Here is a 23,215-nt window from a genome sequence, read left to right as displayed (position 1 = left end):
TTGGTAACAAGGGCATTGGCAGCCGTGCAGTCCAGTAATGAGACCCATCAATTTAGCAATGGCCATTGTCGCAGTGGCAGTCACTCTGAGTCACTGTGTATGTGTGTTTGCCTGATTTGTGCGCGTGTGTGCAGCAGCTCGGGATGCCGGGCTTGAACTGTTGGCTGCCAGAGGGGCAGCTAGTGGTAAAGGCGCCCAGTAGGACACACACACACACACACACACACACACACACACACACACACACACACACACACACACACACACACACACACACACACACACACAGCGAGACTGGCACCACATCTAAAGGGAAGTGACAGCAGTGGCAGCCAATGTGCCAGTCTGAAGCTCCTTCTCATTATCGCTCTGTCCAAGACCTGTCTGTCTTGTCAGTGGTAGAGACTGGAGGGAGATGCACTCACACAAACACACAACACACACACACGCACACACACAAACACACGGCAGTTTACCCTGCACTCTCTGAGTTTCTTTTAATCTTCGGCTGTCTCTTTCTCCTTTGAATTCCACCTACGTTTATACTCTTCCATTCTCCTCCGACTATTCATTTAGAGTTGGAAAAAGTTGCTTTTAGCCTTGAAACTTCCGATTAGCGCGCACACTTACTGAATCAAGACTCATTAAAACTCTGACTAAAGTAAGATTATAAGGGTAAAGAGTGCAGACTCTGGCTTTGAGTCAGCTGTCTGTCAAGGTTCAAGGTTAAAAAGAAGCTCGAAGAATTTCTGCTTCACATTTTGGCTTTTCTTGTATATGTTGATAAAGTGAAAGTTAATCCCTGTTACTTGTAATTCATGTGCAAGTGTTTATCCTTTGTGCAGGAGCCGGTGGTCTCGGAGGAGGTGGAGCTAATTGTGGAAAGCCTGCTGGGAGTTTTACTGAGGACCATCCTGGAGATTAGCAACCGGCCGCAGCCTGCCGGACCCGCCATGAGACTCCAGTTCCAGGATGTCACAGTATGTGTGTTTTACCTTGTGTCAGTCAGTGTGTGTGTGTGTGTGTGTGTGTGTGTGTGTGTGTGTGTGTGTGTGTGCATGCTACTGACTATAAATTGTTTTGGGACTTAACAAAATGTGCAAGAGTAATTATAGATTTGAAATGAAGTTGCTGCTGTGGCGACTATAATTCCACTAACATTATTAACATTAGTGGCGATAATTAAGATTTATAATGCAACACAGCACAAAAGGGGGGAACAGGGGATTGGATAATAATAAGATGATCATCATTATGTGATGATGGCTGGCTGTTCCTCATGTAATGGAGCTACAGTTCTTTCCGAGGTTAATAAAGGGCGTACTCTAAATTTGATAAGGCAAAGTTCTTCCTTTCTTATTTCCTGTAGCAAACGATCCAGCAGTTCATTGGATATTAACTTGATAAATATGGTTAAAACCCAGTGTTCCGATGTCTCCTACTTGATTACTTTCCACATAAATATTCCAAAACTCAATACTACAATTAATCTTGCAACTTAGGGCGCCCCTGAAGACGATCCTGGCTGCCCCCGCAATGTCAAAACTGACGCTCACACTGTATTGTCTCTTCTTCTCACTCTCGTTGCGTCCTGTCCTGTCAGGGAGAGTTCGTGGCGTGTTTATTGGCCCTCCTACGACAGATGAGCGACAGACACTACCAGCAGCTGCTGCAGGCGTTCAGCAGCAAAGACAACCTGAGGGTGAGACCACCACATCCATCTATCTCTCTATAAATATAAACGGATATATAACTTGTCTGTGGCTATGCCTCTCCCACTCTCTACCTCCTGATTGTGTCCGTATGTGATTCTGAAAGTGAACAGATAATGAAATAAATAGCGGTGGATGGATATTTGACTCACTGCATAATGCCAAAATGCAAACAAAGTAACCTCTGTGTCATTGATTAAACATGAACTGCAGCCAAATACTGAAAGCAAATTGGTGTCAAGTGTCAATTTAATTCTCATCCAGTCGGAAAACTGGCGGCGTTGGTTGCGAGCTCTCGGTGTGAAAAGGTAAATAAGGCCTGCCAGCCGAGCAGAATGCAAGTTCAGACACAGAACATTTCAGTCCCTTTAATTCCCTATATATTTATCCCTTCCCAGCCATATTGCTTGATATTTTTCATAATTTGGCCAGTGTGTGTATTAGCATATACATACTGGAGAGAGTGTGGGAGAAGAATTTCCATATTTATGTTGTTTTTAGGCTGGATATCCTAATGTTTGTTTGTCTGTACATTTATATATTCTCCTGCCCTCTGTGAGTCATCGCTGTGCCTCTCCGCCTCGCTGTCTCTCTTTCTAAGTCATTTTCAAAGACTTCCCAGTTTCAAAGTATCTCTCACTGTTTTTGAACTGCAGACATTTCTAAAGTGTCATGCGTATATGCTTGCAATGGTGAGAAAATAGTTTGACCGTAGGAGTAACGGACAAGTAGTTAGCCTTAGGGTTCTACTTAGATCTAACCCCTTTGTAGTGGTTAATTACATATCTGTCAAAAATTAATGTAATCACACACAACTAGATTTATGTAAGAAGTTACTCCCCAGCACTGTATTGTTATGCGGCTCAAAGATCGGAACAAATGAGTCGACAAGAGACACATTTATTGAAAATAACTCTGATAAACACGAGGATGTTGGGTAGAGTGTGTGTGGTTGAGTGGAGTTTACATATTGTTGCTGTAGGTATTTACGTCCTCCCCGTGTTGCGCTGCAAGGTCAGCGGTGGCAGGTTACATAATGAAGAGGAAGAGCAGAGAGAAGAGGAGAGACTGAGAAAAGTTAATGAGGTCACAAGTTCGCTCCAGTGAGAAATATCAATTTACAGAATGTCAGAAAAAGTAGAAAGGCAATCTGCTCTCGTTAGCTTGAGAGCTCTCATTCCAGAAAGAGAACTTTCAGGCTTCTGTTCCATTATTTCTTATCACTAGCATCCAAAGTAATAGACTAGAACAGATCAAGAAGACGAAGGGGCTTGAAACTAATGTTTCAACACCATGGAGAGACATACAGTGACTGGATTTGGTTCCATAACGCTGCAACACTGATCATTAGATTTAAGTTTGAATGATTTTAAGTACATAATTTAAAGAGATACCTTCATACAGAAATGCATGTTTCTCTTTAAATGTTGAGGGATCACAGAGATTTTTTTATTTTTTTTTAATTCTGCTCTAACTTGAAACTTAAGATCAGTTTCCAAAGATAATATGTCCACCTTGTGTGTGTTTGTGTGTTCCAGGACTTCCTCCTTCAGATCTTCACAGTCTTCAGGATCCTAATCCGACCAGAAATGTTTCCTAAAGACTGGACCGTCATGCGGTTGGTCACTAACAAGTAAGGCCAGCGCATTAATGTGCACACATAGAGACAGTCAAAGTAGGGAACAGCTGAAAAGTACTGAAATATTGAATGGCAATACATTCAGGGGAATGACATGCAGAAAGCTTCTCGGTCAGACATGCAATTTTAAAACTCTGTTAGACAGTTTGTTGAATTGGCGCTCTTCCACCTGCTTTCAGTGCATGTGGAACCTTGTCTTTCTCCATGAACAGTGTGCTCCAGTCACTGAATGATTCACCATACACATTATTTTGTATTTCAGCAACGAAGTACGAGTGAAATATTTAACCAAATGGACAAAATCCCCCAAATGTTAAGTTATTATTGGTGTATTGCTCTCACTTAAAATGAGGGTGAATCCAAGGCTAATGCATTGTGTTGCCCCTCGAGTGCTCAGATCATCTGATACAGACAGGGTCAATAAAAAGCTTGTTTCTCCTTGGTGAATGAACAGTTCTAGATTTTTTTTTATGTTCCTGTTTTCCCCTCTGTGTTTCTACACTGTATGACCTTCATCATTATGAATCATTTAACTGCAAATGTTTGTTTATGTATTCTATCATTGTCTTTTCATTCCTTACCCCGGAGAGATCACTCTGATTTGAATAACATGTAAAGTGTTCGCAGTCATGTATTTTTCCCTTGGAGGTAACACAGTGACTTTCCCCACCTCACCCCCCCTCCTCCTGTCTCTCTTTTTAGTGTCATCATCACAACTGTCCTCTACCTTTCGGAGGCTCTGAGGAAAAACTTCCTCAATGACAAGTTTGACTACAAGGTAGGGGAAATGTGTGTGTGTGTGTGTGTGTGTGTGTGTGTGTGTGTGTGTGTGTGTGTGTGTGTGTGTGTGTGTGTGTGTGTGTGTGTGTGTGTGTGTGTGTGTGCGCGTGTGCTACAGTGCCACAGAGCCTTACATCAAAAAAGCTGCAGTGTTAGTACAACCACACACTGTAGAGCATTGATACCTGACATGAACCTGTCAGGACCCGACAAATGAACATGGTGCATTCTGTTATGATATAATGTAGAAATAGGATAAATTGACATGGTGCTTTCAAGTCCTTTTAGTGAAGTTATGTTAAGCTAAGTGATATTAAATGGTAATTGATTATAAGTGATGGACCTACTATGCTTTGAACACAACACAGGGGTTATTTATTACTTTCTACCCTGTACGTGTCCGTAATCAGGGAAAACAGACAAGCTGTAACCATGGTAACAACCATGTGATGCACTTACATTTAACTACGTTGGGCTCAAGTCGTGTTTGGACATAAAAACGCAACACCTGTCAAGTTCTTTCGGACACTGTCAGGTTTGCATTGGAAAATACAGCCACACACACACAGGCACTTAGAATAAAAATCATAGGTTTACTTATTTCTGTGCGTCCAACGCAGGGCTTTGATGGAGACATTAAACAGAGCTAATGCGAACAATAATCTGAAGCTTAAGGCGGACAAAACAATTAGACAGGACAAAAGCAATACAATCACCACATGAGAGAAGAGAGTAAATTGAATTGTTCTGTTATACTAAACATTTCCTGGTCTTGAAGTTTTACCATTCACTGCACTGAGGAAGATCTGCTTGTTTGTCCACAACAAGCAGCAGCAAATCATCCAGTTTTCTTGGCTGAATTCCTGACAGCTTAAGTTGGAGGAGTAACTTTTCCACGCAGCTCTGACGTGCTGTTTTTTTTTTTTTTTTTCCCCCACTGTCATCTGCAGGTGTGGGACTCGTACTTCTACCTGTCCGTCATATTCATCAACCAGCCCTGTCTGCAGCTGGAGTCCTTCTCTCCCTCCAAGAGGAAGAAGACGCTGGAGAAGTGAGCTCTGTTTTTTTTGCGTGCTAGCACGTCCTGTAAAGAACAAGCCGTCCTACCCTTCTGCTGTTGTCTGTCAAACTTTCAAACAGTCACACACACACGTATACTCGAGGCCACATACAGTATAATGAGCACTTAACATGCTCTGTCGTGCAGCTGCTCTGTGTTCACTGGCAGCGAGCACAGGTGTCTAACCATGATGTTTTATCCTGCAGGTATGGAGACATGAGGGTAATGATGGGCTGTGAGATCTTCAGCATGTGGCAGAATTTAGGTAAGACGATGATTCTTGGTTCACCAGGTTCACGCGGCCTGTTTTTCATTCCTGAAACTCAAGATAGATTGTTTAAAAGAGACTCTAAGAAAATCGGACTTATTCCGAGTGGTGATGCGATTTCCTTTGTACTTGGGCTGATGGTAAACTCAAAAAACTCTGACTTTCTCTCCATGCCAAAAACTATTTGTCACCATGGCAACCAGCTGGCTGCCTCACTCTGCCTTTGTTCTACTTCAAGTGTTTGATGGACCAGTATAATTTTGTTTTTTCCGTAATTTCTCCTGTTTTTATGTGCATTCAAGTGCACAATTTAAAATGCACTTTGAAATCACTGTAACTCTGTTCATTTGATGTCAGTATGAACGGCACAGTCCTCCCCATTAACAGTAATGAGTTTTAACTAACGCAGGTGCTCTGGTTATTTTATTGGAGTGCAGTGCACTTAAACCAGATAATCACAGCAGCCTGTATTGTAGTTGAGTTTTTCAAAGAGAAGAGGACTGATGTCCACAGTTGGACAGATTGCCTCTGACATAAACAATACGCCGTGTTCAGGGATAAAGTGAGAGCGTCACCTCTGTGTCGACCTCTGTCTCTCCTCCAGGGGAGCACAAGCTGAACTTCATCCCGGCAATGATTGGTCCGTTCCTGGAGGTGACGCTGGTGCCGCAGCCCGATCTGAGGAATGTCATGATCCCCATCTTCCACGACATGATGGACTGGGAGCAGAGACGCAGTGGCAATTTCAAACAGGTACACAAACTGCTAAAGATAGATTTCTCGAGCCAAGCAAAGATGATCCCGCTACATTCATACGTATGTGTTCCTTCACAGTAAATATAAATTGTCCTCATGATGTTTCTTGATTAATTACTTGGAACTTTTCATCATCAAATATTACAATCTGTTTTCTGAGTTACGGTTTTTTACAGAGTTGCTAAGTTTACCAAGCTACTCTGGCTTTACTGTTCATGGGATGTTAGACTGTGCTAGACTGTATTTACAAAAGTAAGTGATACATTTACGAATGTAAGATTAAATCTGGAACTGAAAGCGCATCAAAAGCAGTTGCCTTTATTTTGACACTGACAAGACAGTGATTCAGTCGGACACGATGTTCAAGTTTTAAGCTCTGTACCATCTGTGATTTGTTTTTCCTCTCAGTCGTGGCAGGCTCTTTGAGATTTTTTTTTTTAATGCTTTCTTCATCCTCGTAGGTGGAGGCCAAGCTGATCGACAAGCTGGACAGCCTGATGTCCGAGGGCAAAGGAGATGAGACGTACAGGGAGCTCTTCAACAGCATGTGAGTTAGAGGAAGGCAGCAGCAGTAGAAAGTGAAAACATGAGGATGAAGGGGCATATGGGTTTGTTTAATTAGCGTGGATTTTAAACGAAAAATGGAGCTTAACTAACTTAACAGCCAAAATGCAATTTAAGAGGCTAGTTCAGGATACCGGCGCACACCCACTGAAAGACAAAATAGCTGTTTATTGAGTCAGATGACCTGAAGGCACCTGCGACCCACACGAGGCTTCGTCAGGTAAATGCAACTCCGCAGGTCGTTTTCCTCATTAAATGGCTGCTTTATCTGTAAGTGCAGCTTCTGAAAATGAGCTTTTTAACCCTGAGAGCCAAAGTGCACAGATAACAGCGGTGACGCCGCCTCGCCTGAATAAATACAAGTGTTAAGTGTGCCGCTAATAGGGTGTTTTTTGAAAGTTTCACATTTGCGTCACATATTCACAAACCCGTCATTAGAGCGAAGGAACAGACAGAGGGTTATTCTTTATTGTGAACTTGTTAATACTGAGTAGATTGATTGATAATAAAGAGAGGTAAGTGATCATTATCCAGTCACCTTCATCTTCACTCACGCCTCCTCTTCTGAGTCCATTCTGTCCTTGTGTTTCAAGGTTTGTGTCCCTGCATGTTTCAGTGCATGTGCTCACTCTAATGTGTGTGTGTGTGTGTGTTTGTGCACTGGTTCCCACCTCCCGACATGCTTCAGGGGTCAAAGCTTCTTGATTTTATGGGGTTTTAGAAAGTTTTTTTAAAGTGTAGAGTTGGTCTTGCAGCTAGTGGTCGGGACTAGAAGCTCTTAGCCATATGAAGAAGGCAGGACAGGCAGAGGCTAGCTGGTCAGCATGCTAACCTCAGTAGAAATGTCTTTAAGGCAATACACGGCTAACGTCAGAACTCTCATTTTTTCACATTCTGTTGTTAATTTTAGTTCTCTTTAATTTATTCTTTAAATTTAAGTTCTTAAAATGTCACCTTTTAAGGAAAAACGCTGGGAACCACTGTGTTTGTGTGCGTCCCTGCTTCGTTCCGTGCCTGTTCATATTTTTATGTCCCACTTAAATTGGATTTCAACTTCCAAAAAGTCATCTGTCTGATTCACACACATACTGTACGTTGTGCTGACTATCACTTAGTTGTGAATCAAACCTTGATGAGTATCTTATCAATATGCATCTACCGTAATTGTCCCTTTGTCTTTCATAGTCAACCATTCTCTTACCCGCCATTTTTACATGTGAAACATTACAACAAACAGTGTAATATCACTACGTATTATTACATCTATATATCTAATCTAGTGTGTAATTTTATGCTGAGGAATTATTATTATTAAGTTGCAGATATCTCATTTTAATTCTATGATTTTAGTCTATTTTTATCTTTTCTTGCTTGATTAATTTCTTGTTTTAGTTTTTAGTAATTTGTTTTCCTCCTACTAACTCCACTAACCCCTAAACTAACCTGTGTGCGTGTGTGTGCTGATATTAATCGTATTAATATTAATTTATTCCGCCTATGCTTCCCGCCTGGAGTAGAATTCCTCTGTTTGGTCCGTACCCTAGGTAAGACGCTCTCCTCTTTGTTCTCTCTGTGTCGTCTGTGTGAGGGGGAACGGCGGCTGGGAATCTTAACTTCAGCCCCTTCAAGCTAACAGCAATATTTAGGGCTGCCGTGTGTTTGTCTTCTTAAGCAGCCCAGTTTTTAAAAAAAAATTATTGAGGTCAATTATTGTACTTTTTTTAGCCACCTTGGGTATTTTATTTTGTTAACTCTCACAGGCAGGCCAACAAGCATAGGTGACACTGGCGTGACTGGGATTGATTTCCTCTTTGCTTTGCCTCCTTTTCCTTTGCAGTAATTTCTTCGCCCCCCCCTCCCTGTCACCTTTTTCTCACCCATTTGCTCTCTTTTACCGTCTTGTCTCGTCTGGTCCTGACAACTCTCCATTTTGTCCTCCAGCCTGCTGAAGAAGATTGAGAGGGAGACCTGGAGGGAGAGCGGGATCTCTCTGATCGCTACCGTCACTCGCTTAATGGAGAGATTGCTAGACTATAGGTGAGAGTGTGGACATGGACCATCATGCGTTATCGGCAAGAACCCTGTTTGTAATCTTTGTGGCCACTAATGGTCTTTCTGTCACAGGGATTGTATGAAGCTGGGAGAAGTGGATGGGAAAAAGATTGGATGTACTGTCAGTTTACTGGTGAGTATCAGTTTATTGAAGAGTCTGACGTGTAGGCTGTTTAAAACAGCTTGAAGCGTCACTTGTGACTGATTACAAACTTCTTTTTTGGCTTTTACAAAACCAAATCTTCATCACAAATATCAACTTAAAGATACACTATGCAGGATCTCATGGTTGCTGTTGCAGTCTAATGCACAAAAACATCCCAAACACAGCAGAATCATAAGAAAAAACAAGCAGAGAGGGATTACTCTACTACTGAAGGTAGTCAGCTAGCCACGTCCTGTCTCGTGATATCGCTTTGTACTGCAAGAGGTGATCTGATAGCCTCCATAGTTTCAGCTGGTAAAAATACAACTACTGCAGCAGCGTATTTGACTTATTCTATTGTCACCATGCTCACCTTTACATTTTAAATACAGAGCAAAAACCTGCAGCCGGTTAGCTTAGAGCTGCCCAAAGGTAAATAAATCTGTCTCCTGGAGCCTCCAAAGCTAATTTATTAGCATGTTATACTGCCTATATTGGATGGTAATAAAGTAGCTCAAGGGTGACAGACACAGTTTTATAGTAATAGTGAGGTTTATAGAGAGCCAGTGTGAATGCAGATGGTTCCATTAATGTATATCCTTTACATCAACATCAACATTTACTTCATAATACTGAAGCTGAAAACTGGTCTAATTACCGTGATTGATGAGCTTCAGAGGTGCCCGCAGGCTGGCTGTTTCATCCTGCTTTCACTTTTTATGCTAAGCAAGCCAGCTTCTGGCTGTAGATTTATAATTTAATCCACAGATATGAGAGTGGCATCAGTGTTATCTAACTTGGTAAGACTTTTTTTAATAAAGCTTTAATAAGTCTCCTCTGTAGGTCTTTACCTTCCTAAACTATTAGAGCAGTTTTTATGTGTGCTAAAGAGAGTGAAACATGTGGGTGTAGTAATAAAAAACATTTTTTTTAATATTCCGCTGCTGCTACAAGTCCTGTGAAGTTGTTTTCTTTTTATGGATAAAGAATGATCTGAAAAACGAAATATGTTGTAAAGGTCTTCAGTTCATACGCAGTTTCATCACTTTTGCAATAGTTGTGTATTTTGTAGGATACATAATTAGTTTCTTCCTAATGAAAACATCAAAATATAATTTATTTCGTAGAACTTTTGTTTGATCACCTTCCCTCGCAGAAGTAACAAAACTCTGACAAATTCAGTTTTTGTTTCTTTTTTTCCTCTGGTGTTTCTATTATCGGTCCGTCTGCCCACTAGGTTTTCCTTATGTAACTGCAGCCATCTGTAAGAGCACCTGGTCGTGTGGGCAGATGGATCATAAGTCACTGCTGAAATATACCGCTGCACCTCTACCATAGAGCAATCTGTCACTTTGGAAAAAAAAAAAAAAAATGTCCTCATTTGCATCTCAAACTCTAATTTTCATAATCCCCTTCTCTTCCTCTCACTCTCTCTTGTGGTTCTTCCATCGTCATCGTATCACCCACTGCTCCGGCCAGAACTTCTACAAAACTGAGCTGAACAAAGAGGAGATGTACATCCGCTACATTCACAAGCTGTACGACCTGCATCTGAAAGCACAAAACTACACAGGTATGCCAAAAGGAATGACCCTAACAATGCAGTGTGTGTGAGTATAGAAGCACACACATTACCTAACGTGCGTTTCCTCTCCTGACTGTGTGTCGCAGAGGCGTCGTACACCCTGCTGCTGTATGACGAGTTACTGGAGTGGTCCGACAGGCCGCTCAGAGAGTTCCTCAACTACCCCATGCAGAGCGAGTGGCAAAGGAAAGAGTATCTGCATCTCACCATCGTCCAGAATTTCGACAGGGGGAAGGTGAGCTTAAACTCTGACAGCGATATTTTCTGAGGTGGTAAAAATCTCATCACAGCTGCAACTTTAAGTCAAACAGAGAGATAAAAGAAATGTTGGCATCAGCAACCTCATATCCTCTATTGCAGAACTGCAGTGATAAATTTATCAATTGATTAGTGGATTTAAATAAAATGAATCGCCAAATATTTTGATGACAGATTAATCGTTCATAAGTAATTTTTTATGGCAAAAATGTTAAACATATGCTGGTTTAAATGTCATCAAGGATTTAAGCATTTGTGGCTTGTCTTTGACATTTATGAAAATAAATGGAAAATCAGTGGGTTTCAAACCTGAAGCAGCAATTGGACAAAAGAGTCACTGAAAGCCAGAACTAAATAAACCTGCTACACACACACACTTGATTTTTTTCAGCAAGATCTGTGTATTATTGCCTGAGAAATTCATGAAAATGTTGTAAAACACCCTTTCTCGAAATGTTAAAGAAAGTGAGAAAAAAATGTTGGGATCCCCACTTAAAGTTAATGGGGTCCAAAGTGGTAGTGTCCAAGTTTCATGGTAATCCTTTCTGTATTTTTTGTGTAATCCTGATCACAAACCAACCAACCGACAAACAGACGTGTGACAACAACACATTACTAGTTGCAACCCTATTTGTACAAAGAAACATCATGATAAAATTAAAGCTACCATCCCCTGGATCAGATGGGAAAAACTGAATCAAATACGCTGTTTTTATTATTTAATGTTTATTTCTATAGGGACGATAATGTAGCATCAACCCTACATACATGCATGTTTACAGGTGTTTTTTTAATCTTTGAGTACTTTTTGAATTCAGTACTTTATTTTGAAGTCAGTTCCAGTTTATTTATATAACACATTATATGATGGAGTACGAATATAGGAGTAGACTCAATGTTCATTAGTTCTTAATTTATTTTATACTTACTTACTCTTGCTGTATTATCCTTCTCAATTTATGCTTGCTTTTCATCTACAGTGTGATATTTTCTATTCTAGAAGGAGCAACTGTAACGTACGCCTTTCCCCCTCCATGGGGATCAATAAAGTATTTCTGATTATGCCACACATGACCGCATTCATAGCCTAAGATAATTTGCCGTGTCCATCCCTGGAAGGCCTTTAAAATACATAAAATATGAACTTGCCAATGAATACACAAGAGACAATACAAACAAACTCAACGATAAATATGTATAAGAAAATACAGACAGAGCGATGCAAGACCACAGTACAATAGAACAAGAAGGGTTTAAAATAATCCCAGTCGAGATCCAGTTTGAGTTCTTGCAGGTGACAAATTCCAGAAATAAAAAATCCCCGACCGGAAAAGCTGAGAATTTATGTAAAGGCACCTTCCTGTTTGGATGCTCTGCATGTTACAGAGATCGAGTGGAACCACAAGGTCACTGACCACCTGAGCAGCCTGGTGATGAAGGCTTGAATAGATGAGTTTAAGATAAGTAAATCTGATAAATGTAATGTATTACATTTTGGTGATAGCAACTCAGAGAAACTCAGCAGGACAAGTGACCTCTTAACTCAGTTAACTCCCAGTAAATGTGCCACGCCGCTGTGGAGGCAGCAGCGTGTTCGAGTTTTATTGAGAGCACTTTTTGCTACCGAGCCAGCTTCTCATGCATATTCTAAAATGAAACCCTAATTCACTCCTGGCATTTTAAAAACGAAGCCCAGTTGCATTACAACTGGTTTGTTGAAACAAATGAATACACGGATTATATCCTAATAAGCTTTAAAAGACAATTAGTTTAACATTAACTCTTGAACGCAGATGTCATTCACACAAAATGAAATCCCTGATAAGAGGAAATCTGACAGGTACATGTCACTTGCAGTCAGACATTTAATTTCTACCTGTTGTGACAGCGGCTCGAGGCATCAGCACCTCCACACATTAATCGGAAGAATTGCTTGCGGCTGAATTGTAAGCGCACATCTTCTCACCGCTACCTTAAGAAATATTGTGGTAGATGGTCTCAGCTGTGTGTGTTTGCAGGCCTCAGCTGGGAAGGAAAAGTGAGACTGGCAGATTAAACAGCTGATTCAGTACGAAGCAGCATTTTCCTTTTCTGCTTTTTTTGTCTCTCCTCCTCCTTTACTTATTTTCCCTTTTAATCCTAACTACCTCTGCCATGGCCCTGTGCTTTCTCAGGGAAAAGTGGCATTATGGAAACCCTCCAAAACTACACACATCCAAGAAAAAAGAAAAAAAAAAAACTTGAACATCCCTGATGAAATAACACTGCACTACGGAATCATTAAAACCGCTCCCCTCGTTACTCATAGTCCAATTTTCCTTCACATTCCCGAGCTTTGCCATCTGCCAGCGCCGCCGCGTAGGGATTAGAAGGCGGCAGGAAAGGAAAGCTTTTCATTTAATTAGCAAGATGGCTGGGGCGCTGGGGTGTACAGTACCTGCATGAAGAGGTTACATTCAAGTTCTGACTCGCCAGTGCCACCTAGTGGGGACCGTTGGGCCTAGCAGCACCCCTGCAGAGCAAGCTTTCGCTCCCCACTTTCTTTGTTTCCCAGCTGTGTGTTGAGGATGATTCACTGTCTGTTCTCACTTCTTTAAGTGCTGGGAGAACGGCATCATCCTGTGCAGGGAACTGGCCGACCAGTACGAGTCTTACTACGACTACAGGAACCTGAGCAAGATGAGGGTGAGTTGTCCACAATGAAAAGGTAGAAAAAGTAGGAAATAAATAAATAATGTTAACTTACTAATTCATCTAATGCACAAATGTTATGGTTCCCAGATGATGGAAGCCTCTCTCTATGACAAGATCATGGACCAGCAAAGACTAGAACCCGAGTTCTTCAGAGTGGGTTTCTATGGAAAAAAGTTCCCTTTCTTCTTACGGGTAAAGACATCTCCATACTCCTTCTGTGTCATGAATATTAAGTGTAACAGAATAATACTTTCACCCTCTCCTGCAGGAAGAATTAACTTTCCTTATATAAGACTCCTCCAGTGCTAGGTGACATTCAGAAACTCTTATTCAATGCCATTAAATGATGTAACAGGCCCCTGTCCTTGGTGGAGTTTGCAGCCAAGGCTGCAGTCGCAAGGTGCGGCCACTAGGTGTCAAGCTAACCCCACGCTGTCTGCTCTCCCCCCATTCCTCTGCAGAATAAGGAGTTTGTGTGCCGCGGCCATGACTACGAGAGGCTGGAGGCTTTCCAGCAGCGAATGCTCAACGAGTTCCCGCACGCCATCGCCATGCAGCACGTCAACCAGCCTGACCAGACCATATACCAGGCGGACGCGCAGTGTATCCTTGCATATATATATATATATAGAGAGAGAGAGAGAGAGAGCTCTCTCACAGACGAGTGCAGCCATGCTGAACAGACATCATGACATGAGAGCAGCACAGTATACATACACAAGCAGAAGTCTACCCACACACACACTCACACATACTGTCAGATTGCTTTGTGTTTACACGCACACAATCACCTGTAATTAGGCATCACGCAACCTTCGGCGCCTCACAATCCCATTCACAGATGAGCCTGCACTCTTACCGTACTAGATGTTTACAGGTTCTCATACAATAAAGAAACATCACACTGTGATTTAAACACAACAAAACCTCACCGGGGACAAATTTTCAATGGATCCGCTCGCCCAATAATCCCCCATTAGTGTCCTCCAGCTCGATAATAATACTGATTAGAGAAGCTTTTAAATGAGACACATGTACTACAGTCATCTGGGTTGCCTCAGATATTTCATTAAGCTTTGCAGGCAGCAGTGAGTGTTAAGAGTGTTAACCTGTATTTAGTCTGTCAGCACCCTGGCTGCCATACCTCAGACTCAGCGATAAGACTGTAGCAACAGTGAGAGTTTACATTTACCCTGCTTAGTGTGAGGGATGTGATTTCTATGATTATTGTGAGGGCATATTATAAAATTCACGTTTTAAACCAACAGTATCCTGACATTTGACCTCACGTCCAATCAATTCCTTCATAGGCTAGCTCATCATCATCTTCGCTTCTTCTTCCCAAGGCCTCACTCTAGCTCAGGTTCAAACTTGGTTACATTTCACTTCAGCAAAGTAGAGAAATCTCACCTCGAAATCACCTCCAAAACTAATGAACTCTGTTCACAGTATCCTTAACCCATGGAAACCCATTCCATGAAGCTCTCTATGCATTGTTCTTGAGCTAATCTGAAGGCCACATGAAGTTTGGAAGTCTGTAGTGACTGACTCTGCAGAAAGTTGGCGACCTCTGCGCACTATGCGCATCAGTACCCACTGACCCCGCTCTGTCATTTTACATGACCTACCACTTTGTGGCTGAGTTGCTGTCGTTTATCAATCGCTTCCACTTTGTTACCACTGACAGTTGACTGTGGAATATTTAGGAACAAGGAAATTTCACGACTGGACTTGTTGCACAGCTGGTATCTTATCACAGTACCATGCTGGAATTCACTGAGCTCCTGAGAGCGACCCGTTCTTTCACAAATGTTTGTAACAGTTTGAAACAGTCTGCATGCCCAGGTGCTTCTTTTATACACCTGTGGCCATGAAAGCGATTGGAACACCTGATTTCAATCATTTGGATGGGTGAGTGAATACTTTTCGCAATATAGTATACGTGTTTACGTCAACATACAAGTTTTTCAAAACGTTACAATGTTCCGATGTAATGAGTTTTGATTGTAATCAGTGGTTAGATTGTGTCTGAGAAATTGTTACAGACCTAGGATTGTGGTGTTGCACTCAGAAAACCATGGGTGCATAATTGCACAAAATGCCAATTTCTACATAATGTTGCTTTAAATCCCCTTGGAAATAATATTAACATATAACAATATACATTTGATGCTTCAGTTTGGTTTGCAGTTACAAAAGTGTTCCATATGAGTGAAACAGTAGATTAAAGAAACATAAATGTCTATAAGAAATTGTCAGATGTTTTAATTAGACGGAGACAAGAGATGATATGAAAGTTTCATGACAATGATCATTCTGTCCATCAAACGTTATTGCGATTCCTAAAATTATCCAGGTAATCATCAAAATATCCTTCAAACTAAAATTGCAATAATACATACCGGAGTCACTTGAACCTTACATTTTATTTGGACTAGAACATTTTTTTTGCATCACAGATGGGACGCACATCAGAGCATCTTAAAAAAAATCACAACATCTTCCTGCACAAATACAAATTAAAAAAAAAAAAAATGGAGGTAATCTCATCCTGCTGTTGAGCTGCAGAGGAAAAATGGGACTGTAAAATGATTTAAGAGCCTGTTTGAAGATCTGTTAGGGCTCCAGCAACACACTGAGAGCTATATGGTTCTCCATAGAGTGTGTCCAACAATATGGGAGCCTTTTTAATTATTCACACTAAAGTATGGGGCAACTGTTGGCCTATATAGAAGGAGAGGGAGGGAAGAGCAAAAAGACTAAGTGACGTAATGAGAGGGGGACGTGTTTGAGTTTGTCATCTCGTTGTTTTTTGTTTTTCCGTTGCATGTGATGTGTTTGCTTGTATGTTCTCCTTCTGCCAAACAGGACAGGAGACCATGGCAATAAATTAGTGCAGCACTGCGTCGTCCTCACACGGCGCAGATCAATAGCCTCCCCCAGATCACTCGCCCGCCTCTACATCTTCGTCGCGAACATTTGTGTATGCGCAGTAGCTGTCACAAGTCGTGGCTGAGCAGCGTCGACTGACATGCTTCCTGTTCTCCTATTATCCTCCATAAGTAACATAAAAACGTAACATAAAAAGTCTCGTATTCTGCCATTTTCTCCTCATGTTCTTCTTTTGTGAGTAAGAATGCCATATGTGGTGTGTGTGTGTCTTCTTTGGAGTGTTTGTGTGTGCACACGTACGTTGGCAGGAGTACCAAAAGGGCGGGTCAAACCAGTTGGCAAGATAGCATTTCCTGTCATCAATTGTTGGTCGATAAGTAATTGCTGCTTTTGGTTCCTTTTGTTTCCTTAATGTGTAGCATCGTGTGCCATCCATGCTTTATTGTTTGAGCCTCTGTTAATATATCCTTGGCAGGTCATTGTTTCCACGTGGATGTAAATATAAAGTGTGTGTGCGGTCACTGGCCTGACTTATGAAACACAAAAGATATTGCCGGAGAGTCGCCCACACACACACACGCTTCACCTGCCTGTGTGTGCCTGTCTTGTCCGTGAGCATGTCTGCGATTTCCCCATGTTCTTCCAGGCCACTGAAGGATTCCTGTCCGTTTTAATCTGCAGCACTTTCTCCTCATCACTCTCTTTCTCTCACTCTCACTCTGTCGCTCTTGCATCTTCCTTAACTTCCACTGCTTCCAGACCTGCAGATCTACGCCGTAACCCCCATCCCAGAGAGCCAGGACGTGCTGCAGAGAGACGGAGTGCCTGACAACATCAAAAGCTTCTACAAGTTCAATCACATCTGGAGGTTCAGATATGACCGGCCCTTTCACAAGGGAACCAAAGACAAGGAGAATGAGTTTAAGGTGCGTTTGTGTCAATAATGCATTTTGAGGAATTTTAGATATTGTTGAGATACTTCAGTGGAATAGCTGTGATATGCAATGGTAAATAACTAAATAATAATGCTGGTAAATAATAAATCAAGTTTTTCTTGAACATTTCAGACTGTAAAAATGACACATTTATGATCATTAGCATTTGGCCAGTGTAAAACGGCTTCATTTTCATCTGCACCCAGGTATTAATCTGTGTGCAGCGCATGTTTTATTCAGGCCAACTCCTGCATCACCAATTATACACGCGCTGCACACGCTCTAAACACACACACACACACACGGAGCGCACGGGTCCTGATATTAGGCGCATAAATATTCAACATGAACACACACACCCCATGCAGTCATTTCACTCTCTCAGTTCTATCAAAGCTATTTGGCCAAATTTAATCACGATATCACATTTCCATCTGTGGCCCGCAGGTGGGAATAATACTGTATGTATGATCAACTTTTGCATGGGAAGAAGACTCCGCAGTAGCCAGGACATGGTGTCATCAGTCATAATAAAGCAATAACGAAGAAATTCAAGTTTCTATCTGCAGAAAATAATAGTTCACTGAAAGGTCAAGGCTTTCATATTTGTCAAATTTTTGCTTTCAACTTCCTGTTCTTTCACTGTGATACATGTTTTTTTTTTTTCCAGTAGGTTTTCAGGTGGGTTTCTTAGCCTTAAAAAGCAGAAAATCAATAAAGGGCAGCAGGGTTGTGTAGTGAGTTGGAAGACCCCACTGCAACCTGAGTACACTGGATCGATGCTGTGTGTCAGCACTCATCTGCTCTGCTGAAGTGTCCTTGAGCAAGATACTGGGTCCCAAACTAACCATAAACTAAATTAAGCTATACTGAATCAGCACCTTGATGGTCATCTATCTCTAGGGTGAGCTCAGAAAACAAAATGTTCAACTGGGAAGCAAAAAGGTAGTAACTTAATTATGTTTTTTTACCTTTGGTTTATGGCTACATATCAGTGGCGGAATGTAACTAAGTACATTTACCCAAGTACTGTACTATCGTAAGCAAATTCTGTACTTTTTGCTCCATAACATTCATATGGCAACTTTAGTTACTAAACTGAAACAAAAAGCACTGCATTTTTAAATGATTTCCTAATATACCATTGTATAAAAAAAACAGAAAAATGCTGAATATTAGATCTGATAATCCACCAGACTGATAATCATTTAAATAGATATATAATTTACCTTTAAATTCAATTTTGACACTTACATAAATTTACTTTTGATTATAAATGGTGCAATATGTAAAAATTGGCTCCCTCTTGAATTCATAATCCAAACAAATATGGGGTGACATGTCATCATAGTAACCGCTAACTGCTCCAACTGTAGCTGCCAGTAGCTAGTTAGCTGAGTCGGTAAGCTGTGCAGTGAGCAGTCCAGAGCTTGTAGAAGTATTACAAAAAAGGATGGGCCCAGGGCTAGTTGGTTAGCATGCTAACTTCAGTAGATATTTCTGCAACACAGTATAACAGTATTACATAACGTAAAATAGATGCTATAGTATGAATAGTGCTACAGCCAAAAGGAAAAATGTGTATTTAATATTTTAGGGTGAAGTGACCCTTTAAAAAAAAAACAAACCTAAAATCCAATATTCTGAATCAGTGTCCTCACAATGTCATAAATATGATTTCGACATGTCTTAATAATTATTGACTTGACTCCAAAGTTACATTATCTACATCCTTGCTTATAAATTGTAGCCTCTTAATGACTACAATTAACTGCTCTCCATCCGTCATGCTGCCTGATATGTTTACAACAATCACAGTGTAAACATCGCTCTAGTTGCTACACTGTGGTGTGGATCTACTATGATGATAGCCTGCAGTGTATACTAGAGTTTCCATAGTTTACTTGCTGTCAGAATGACCTTGTGGGATGCTGGCGTATTGACAAGCATGCTGGCTGACAGGGTAAGTGGTGGAACATGAATGATGACAGGAGATATAAGAAATGACATCTGACCTACACCTACAAGTGGGGGTTTGGCAGTAGGTGTGCTCAACATGTTTTCCTCAAACTCTGTAATTACATAGTGTGCTGTCTTGCCAGAGATACAGTGCCTGTGTGCATTTGATATAACTGGCTATGGATTTAAAGTGTTTTAGCAATCAGCTAGTATTGATGAGCGTGCTGTGTCTTGTTACAGAGCCTCTGGGTGGAGAGGACGACCCTGACGCTGGTCCAGAGTCTTCCAGGCATCTCTCGCTGGTTTGAGGTGGACAAGAGAGAGCTGGTGAGTGTGACCACCTCTGATGAAATATTCGTGAAGACGTAACTGCAGCACACACAGGGGACACTGTAATACGCTTTTATTTTGCAGGTTGCAGTTTAGAGCACTCACAGCCAATACCCAAGTATTGATCCGAGTCATTACATTGAACAGCAATAATGACCTAGGTCAGGAGTTTGGGGCTATTGAACACATTACACTTCCTGCAGTAGACAGATTAGATGACGCTTTGATGACCAAAATGTCCAATCTTTCAAATGGATTTCTGTGTTGGGAAATTTTTACCAATACTTGTTCTGTGTTTCTAGACAGGAATCGCTATCATATTTGATACCAGTCAATGCTTCACTGTTGCACATAAATCCCCCTTTTCCGTCTCTTATCTTCTCACTCAGATCTCCAAGGAGTGGGAGGATTTTAAAAGCTGTTTTGTCCGGCGTATGCAAAACATAACACAGCGTCTGTCTCTGTAGGTCTAAGCACATATTCTTCAGCACATAGCAGCCAAGCATGGTGTGAAATTGTGGACTGTAAAAACCCTTCTGTTATTCTGTGATGGTTATGCAGTGCAATAGCATATAAAATATAGATTTGACAAAAGCTCTATTAGCAGGAGGATTAAGCTTTGCGTGAGACAGAGGAAGAAAAAGAAAGAGAAAGAATATACAGTACAGATTGAAGGGAAAGAACACTTTTTATGCATCTATGTGCAAATGCAAAAGTGTCTGTGTGTGAGTGTTTTTGGAATAATTCAGTGCGTGCCTTAGACTATTTTCAAAAATTGGCCCAATGTTTACATATTTTGTTTTGTACATGATTCATTTTGTTTTATCCAGTAAATCGCATCATCCAGCGGCTGCAATGTAATCCTCGTGGGCAACTTTCTACCAAGTTCAACAAAAGTTTTTTGCCATTGATGAGCTCAGAATGTTATGAGAACATGAGGGAAATGATTCCTACAGAGGCAGACCTTTTTGCTAAAGAGTTGAATCTTTTTTTGGTTTTTGTTATACCAAGAACAGCTGCTACGTTACTCTCGCCGACTCTTCTAAAAATCACCAATGCTAGTTTTATTCTTCTAGCTGTGCTAATAAAGATAATTGTCACCCAACTATTTCCCATCAACTCTATGAAACATTTCAGCAGATAGAACCCCGATAATTGCCCACTTCTTCCAATTGCTACACTCCCACTTTGTAAATCAGATTCTCTTTTATAAATCTTCTTTTCTTCAAGGTTTCAGTTTTGTTGAAAGCTCCCTTGAGAGCCACAGAAGAAGTGACCCCATAAAACTAACCGATTCCTCCACACCCTCCCTTCCCCATAGGTGGAGGTAAGCCCACTGGAGAACGCCATCGAGGTGATCGAGAACAAGAACTTACAGCTCCGCACATTGATCACCCAGTGTCAGAGCCGGCAGATGCAGAACATCAACCCCCTCACCATGTGCCTCAACGGGGTCATCGACGCCGCTGTCAACGGGGGGCTGGCCCGCTACCAAGAGGTATGGATGGATAGATGGAGGATAAGGTTGGGGGGTTTCAGAGACTGAGGCAGCGATGACATATGGATCGGCTAATGATGCATGAAGGTGGGTTTTAGCGGAGCGATGTATGGACAGGGAGCATTTTACGGAGGGAGGAGCGGATGAGCTGACGGATGGCGCGCGAATGGTTGGGCGAAGGGTCTGACTGATGTGAATGGATGGTATGGAAGTGGGAAGATGAGATGGAAGGGTGGATGGATGTGGGATTGGTCAATGGATGGTTGCGGCGAGAAAGAGGGGTCAAAAATAGCAGGTAAAGGAGTGAGAGGAAAGATTATAGAGAGACGGATGGCGGATTGTAGCGGAACGAATGAGATGGGAGTGTTTCTTCAGCAGCTGTAACAAAACTGAACCCTGGTCAATCCAAACGTTTGCATCTGCTGCTTCTTCAAGAGCTCCTTAAGTGCGGACATTAAAAACATTCCTGAACCAGGTGGAAAGAAAAGACGTCCACAAATTGACTCGAGGAAACTTTTTATTTTTTTACCCCCAGCTAACAAAGTGGACTCAACTCGACTGTGTCGCATAGCAACCACCCTTCCCTCTGGGAGCACATATGTGAAGAGGCATGTGTGTGAATACTGTGTGTGTGTGTGTGTGTTTGTGAGTGTATATTGGGTTGGTGCAGAAGTAGCCTATCTAGGTTTCCACAAACCACAAAGGCATAAAAGATCTACTTCCATAAACATTTTGTCTATGTATATACATGTATACATGGCGTCTCTCTGGGTATGAATGACCACAGTGTTCTGGGGACCCTATTTTCGGCTTTTTGAGTTCTATTATTACCTCTCATATGTGGTACATTTTAAATCCTGAGTTTCAGTTTCTTCAAAAGTACATAGTGCCCCTTTAATTTTCATATCAAACAAAGCAGAAAGTGTCACAGCTGTTTCCCTGGAGACGGACACAGATGGGGCCGCGGCGAACACCGCTGATATCGACGCTCATTTTTCCTTTCGCGGCGTGCGACATGCAGCACCCCCCCGCGCTATAAATCTATTAATTTCCCAGCGTAATACCGATCGACAGCTGTGGAGGTATGTCGGGCTACAAATGAAGGAGAAATTGTCATTATTAATATTCAGATTTATTGCTTTAGTTTGAGCCCTGGAGGGGTGGGGGGGGTTGCTGTCTGATTTATTTCCCCTCCCCTCAGCGTTCTATCTCTAATTGGACTTTTCTAATGATTAACTGAGCCAATCCATGGCGAGGCCTCACTCCCTGCAGCCCGGCGACGAATTTCCATCATTCGTAGAAGATTATTGATTATTTTTTTTCGCTGGCTTGTCCGGAGGTCCTTGGTTGGATTTTCTGCTCCAGGCAGCACTTCTCGCTCTAGAATTACTACTGTGGCGCTGTTGCATATGGACCGTAATGTTAAGGCAATAAAAATATGTTTCACTCCGTCTACATGTGTCACAGGTTTTAATAACAAAAGACTGTGGCATCATGTTCAGTGCATACTAATATAGGCTATCTTCATGGAGATTGCCATCTGAGGATGTTTGTCTGGAGGAATAATATCCTAGTTTCATTGAGGACTGCAGCGAGTGTGTGTGACAGGTCTGAAGCAGCGCTGAGCATCTTTTCTCTTCAAACGTCATCTGGCTCTGTCTCTTTGGAGATAAACAGCTGTTTCCTTGTGAGAGGAACCATGCTGATCTTTTTTGTGAACTCCTCCTTTACCATACCTTTCAGCCTTTTTTATTGTGTGTGTGTGTGTTTGTGTGTGTGTGTGTTTCCCTCTGTGGCAGATTTGAAAGCAGATTACGAGCCGGGTCTTTCATCCGCTCGTCGTCTCTCTGCTCTTTGTGTGCTCTGATGCAGATTGAAAAGGATTTACTGTAATCTGTAGACACATCACAAGTGTGGATGGCATTGTAAACAACAAGGAACTGGCATTTTTAATATATACGGAGGGGACAAAAATGGTTATTGTCATTCAATGCAGACATTTTTTTCAGCGCATCCGCTTCTTACTTGAATCATGCTTTTTGTTTTTGTTTTTTGAAGGAACATGTCTGTGAAAGTCACAGAAAAGTG

General features: G+C 41.6%; 1 protein-coding gene across 6 annotated transcripts in view; it reads left to right on the top strand.

Moving 5' to 3' along the window:
- The window catches only part of dock4b (dedicator of cytokinesis 4b), a 125,519-nt gene that overhangs the window by 85,659 nt on the left and 16,645 nt on the right, over positions 1-23,215 (top strand). For 4 of the 6 annotated variants that reach the window (XM_037121610.1, XM_037121609.1, XM_037121605.1 and 1 more), the window contains exons 25-43: positions 846-980; positions 1,604-1,702; positions 3,251-3,345; positions 4,054-4,129; positions 5,082-5,182; positions 5,398-5,456; positions 6,064-6,212; positions 6,677-6,762; positions 8,297-8,323; positions 8,721-8,816; positions 8,904-8,964; positions 10,456-10,549; positions 10,648-10,796; positions 13,418-13,504; positions 13,601-13,705; positions 13,975-14,116; positions 17,165-17,331; positions 19,540-19,626; positions 20,951-21,127. In XM_037121610.1, the coding sequence (XP_036977505.1) occupies positions 846-980; positions 1,604-1,702; positions 3,251-3,345; positions 4,054-4,129; positions 5,082-5,182; positions 5,398-5,456; positions 6,064-6,212; positions 6,677-6,762; positions 8,297-8,323; positions 8,721-8,816; positions 8,904-8,964; positions 10,456-10,549; positions 10,648-10,796; positions 13,418-13,504; positions 13,601-13,705; positions 13,975-14,116; positions 17,165-17,331; positions 19,540-19,626; positions 20,951-21,127 (1,992 nt within the window). The remainder of the gene's footprint in view (positions 1-845; positions 981-1,603; positions 1,703-3,250; positions 3,346-4,053; positions 4,130-5,081; positions 5,183-5,397; positions 5,457-6,063; positions 6,213-6,676; positions 6,763-8,296; positions 8,324-8,720; positions 8,817-8,903; positions 8,965-10,455; positions 10,550-10,647; positions 10,797-13,417; positions 13,505-13,600; positions 13,706-13,974; positions 14,117-17,164; positions 17,332-19,539; positions 19,627-20,950; positions 21,128-23,215) is intronic. The other 2 variants (XM_037121611.1, XM_037121608.1) reach the window with 1 other exon arrangement.

Source organism: Acanthopagrus latus, chromosome 14, assembly GCF_904848185.1.
Source record: "Acanthopagrus latus isolate v.2019 chromosome 14, fAcaLat1.1, whole genome shotgun sequence".
NCBI classification, from domain to species: Eukaryota; Metazoa; Chordata; class Actinopteri; order Spariformes; family Sparidae; genus Acanthopagrus; species Acanthopagrus latus.
This window is presented reverse-complemented; position numbering and strand designations above follow the sequence as displayed.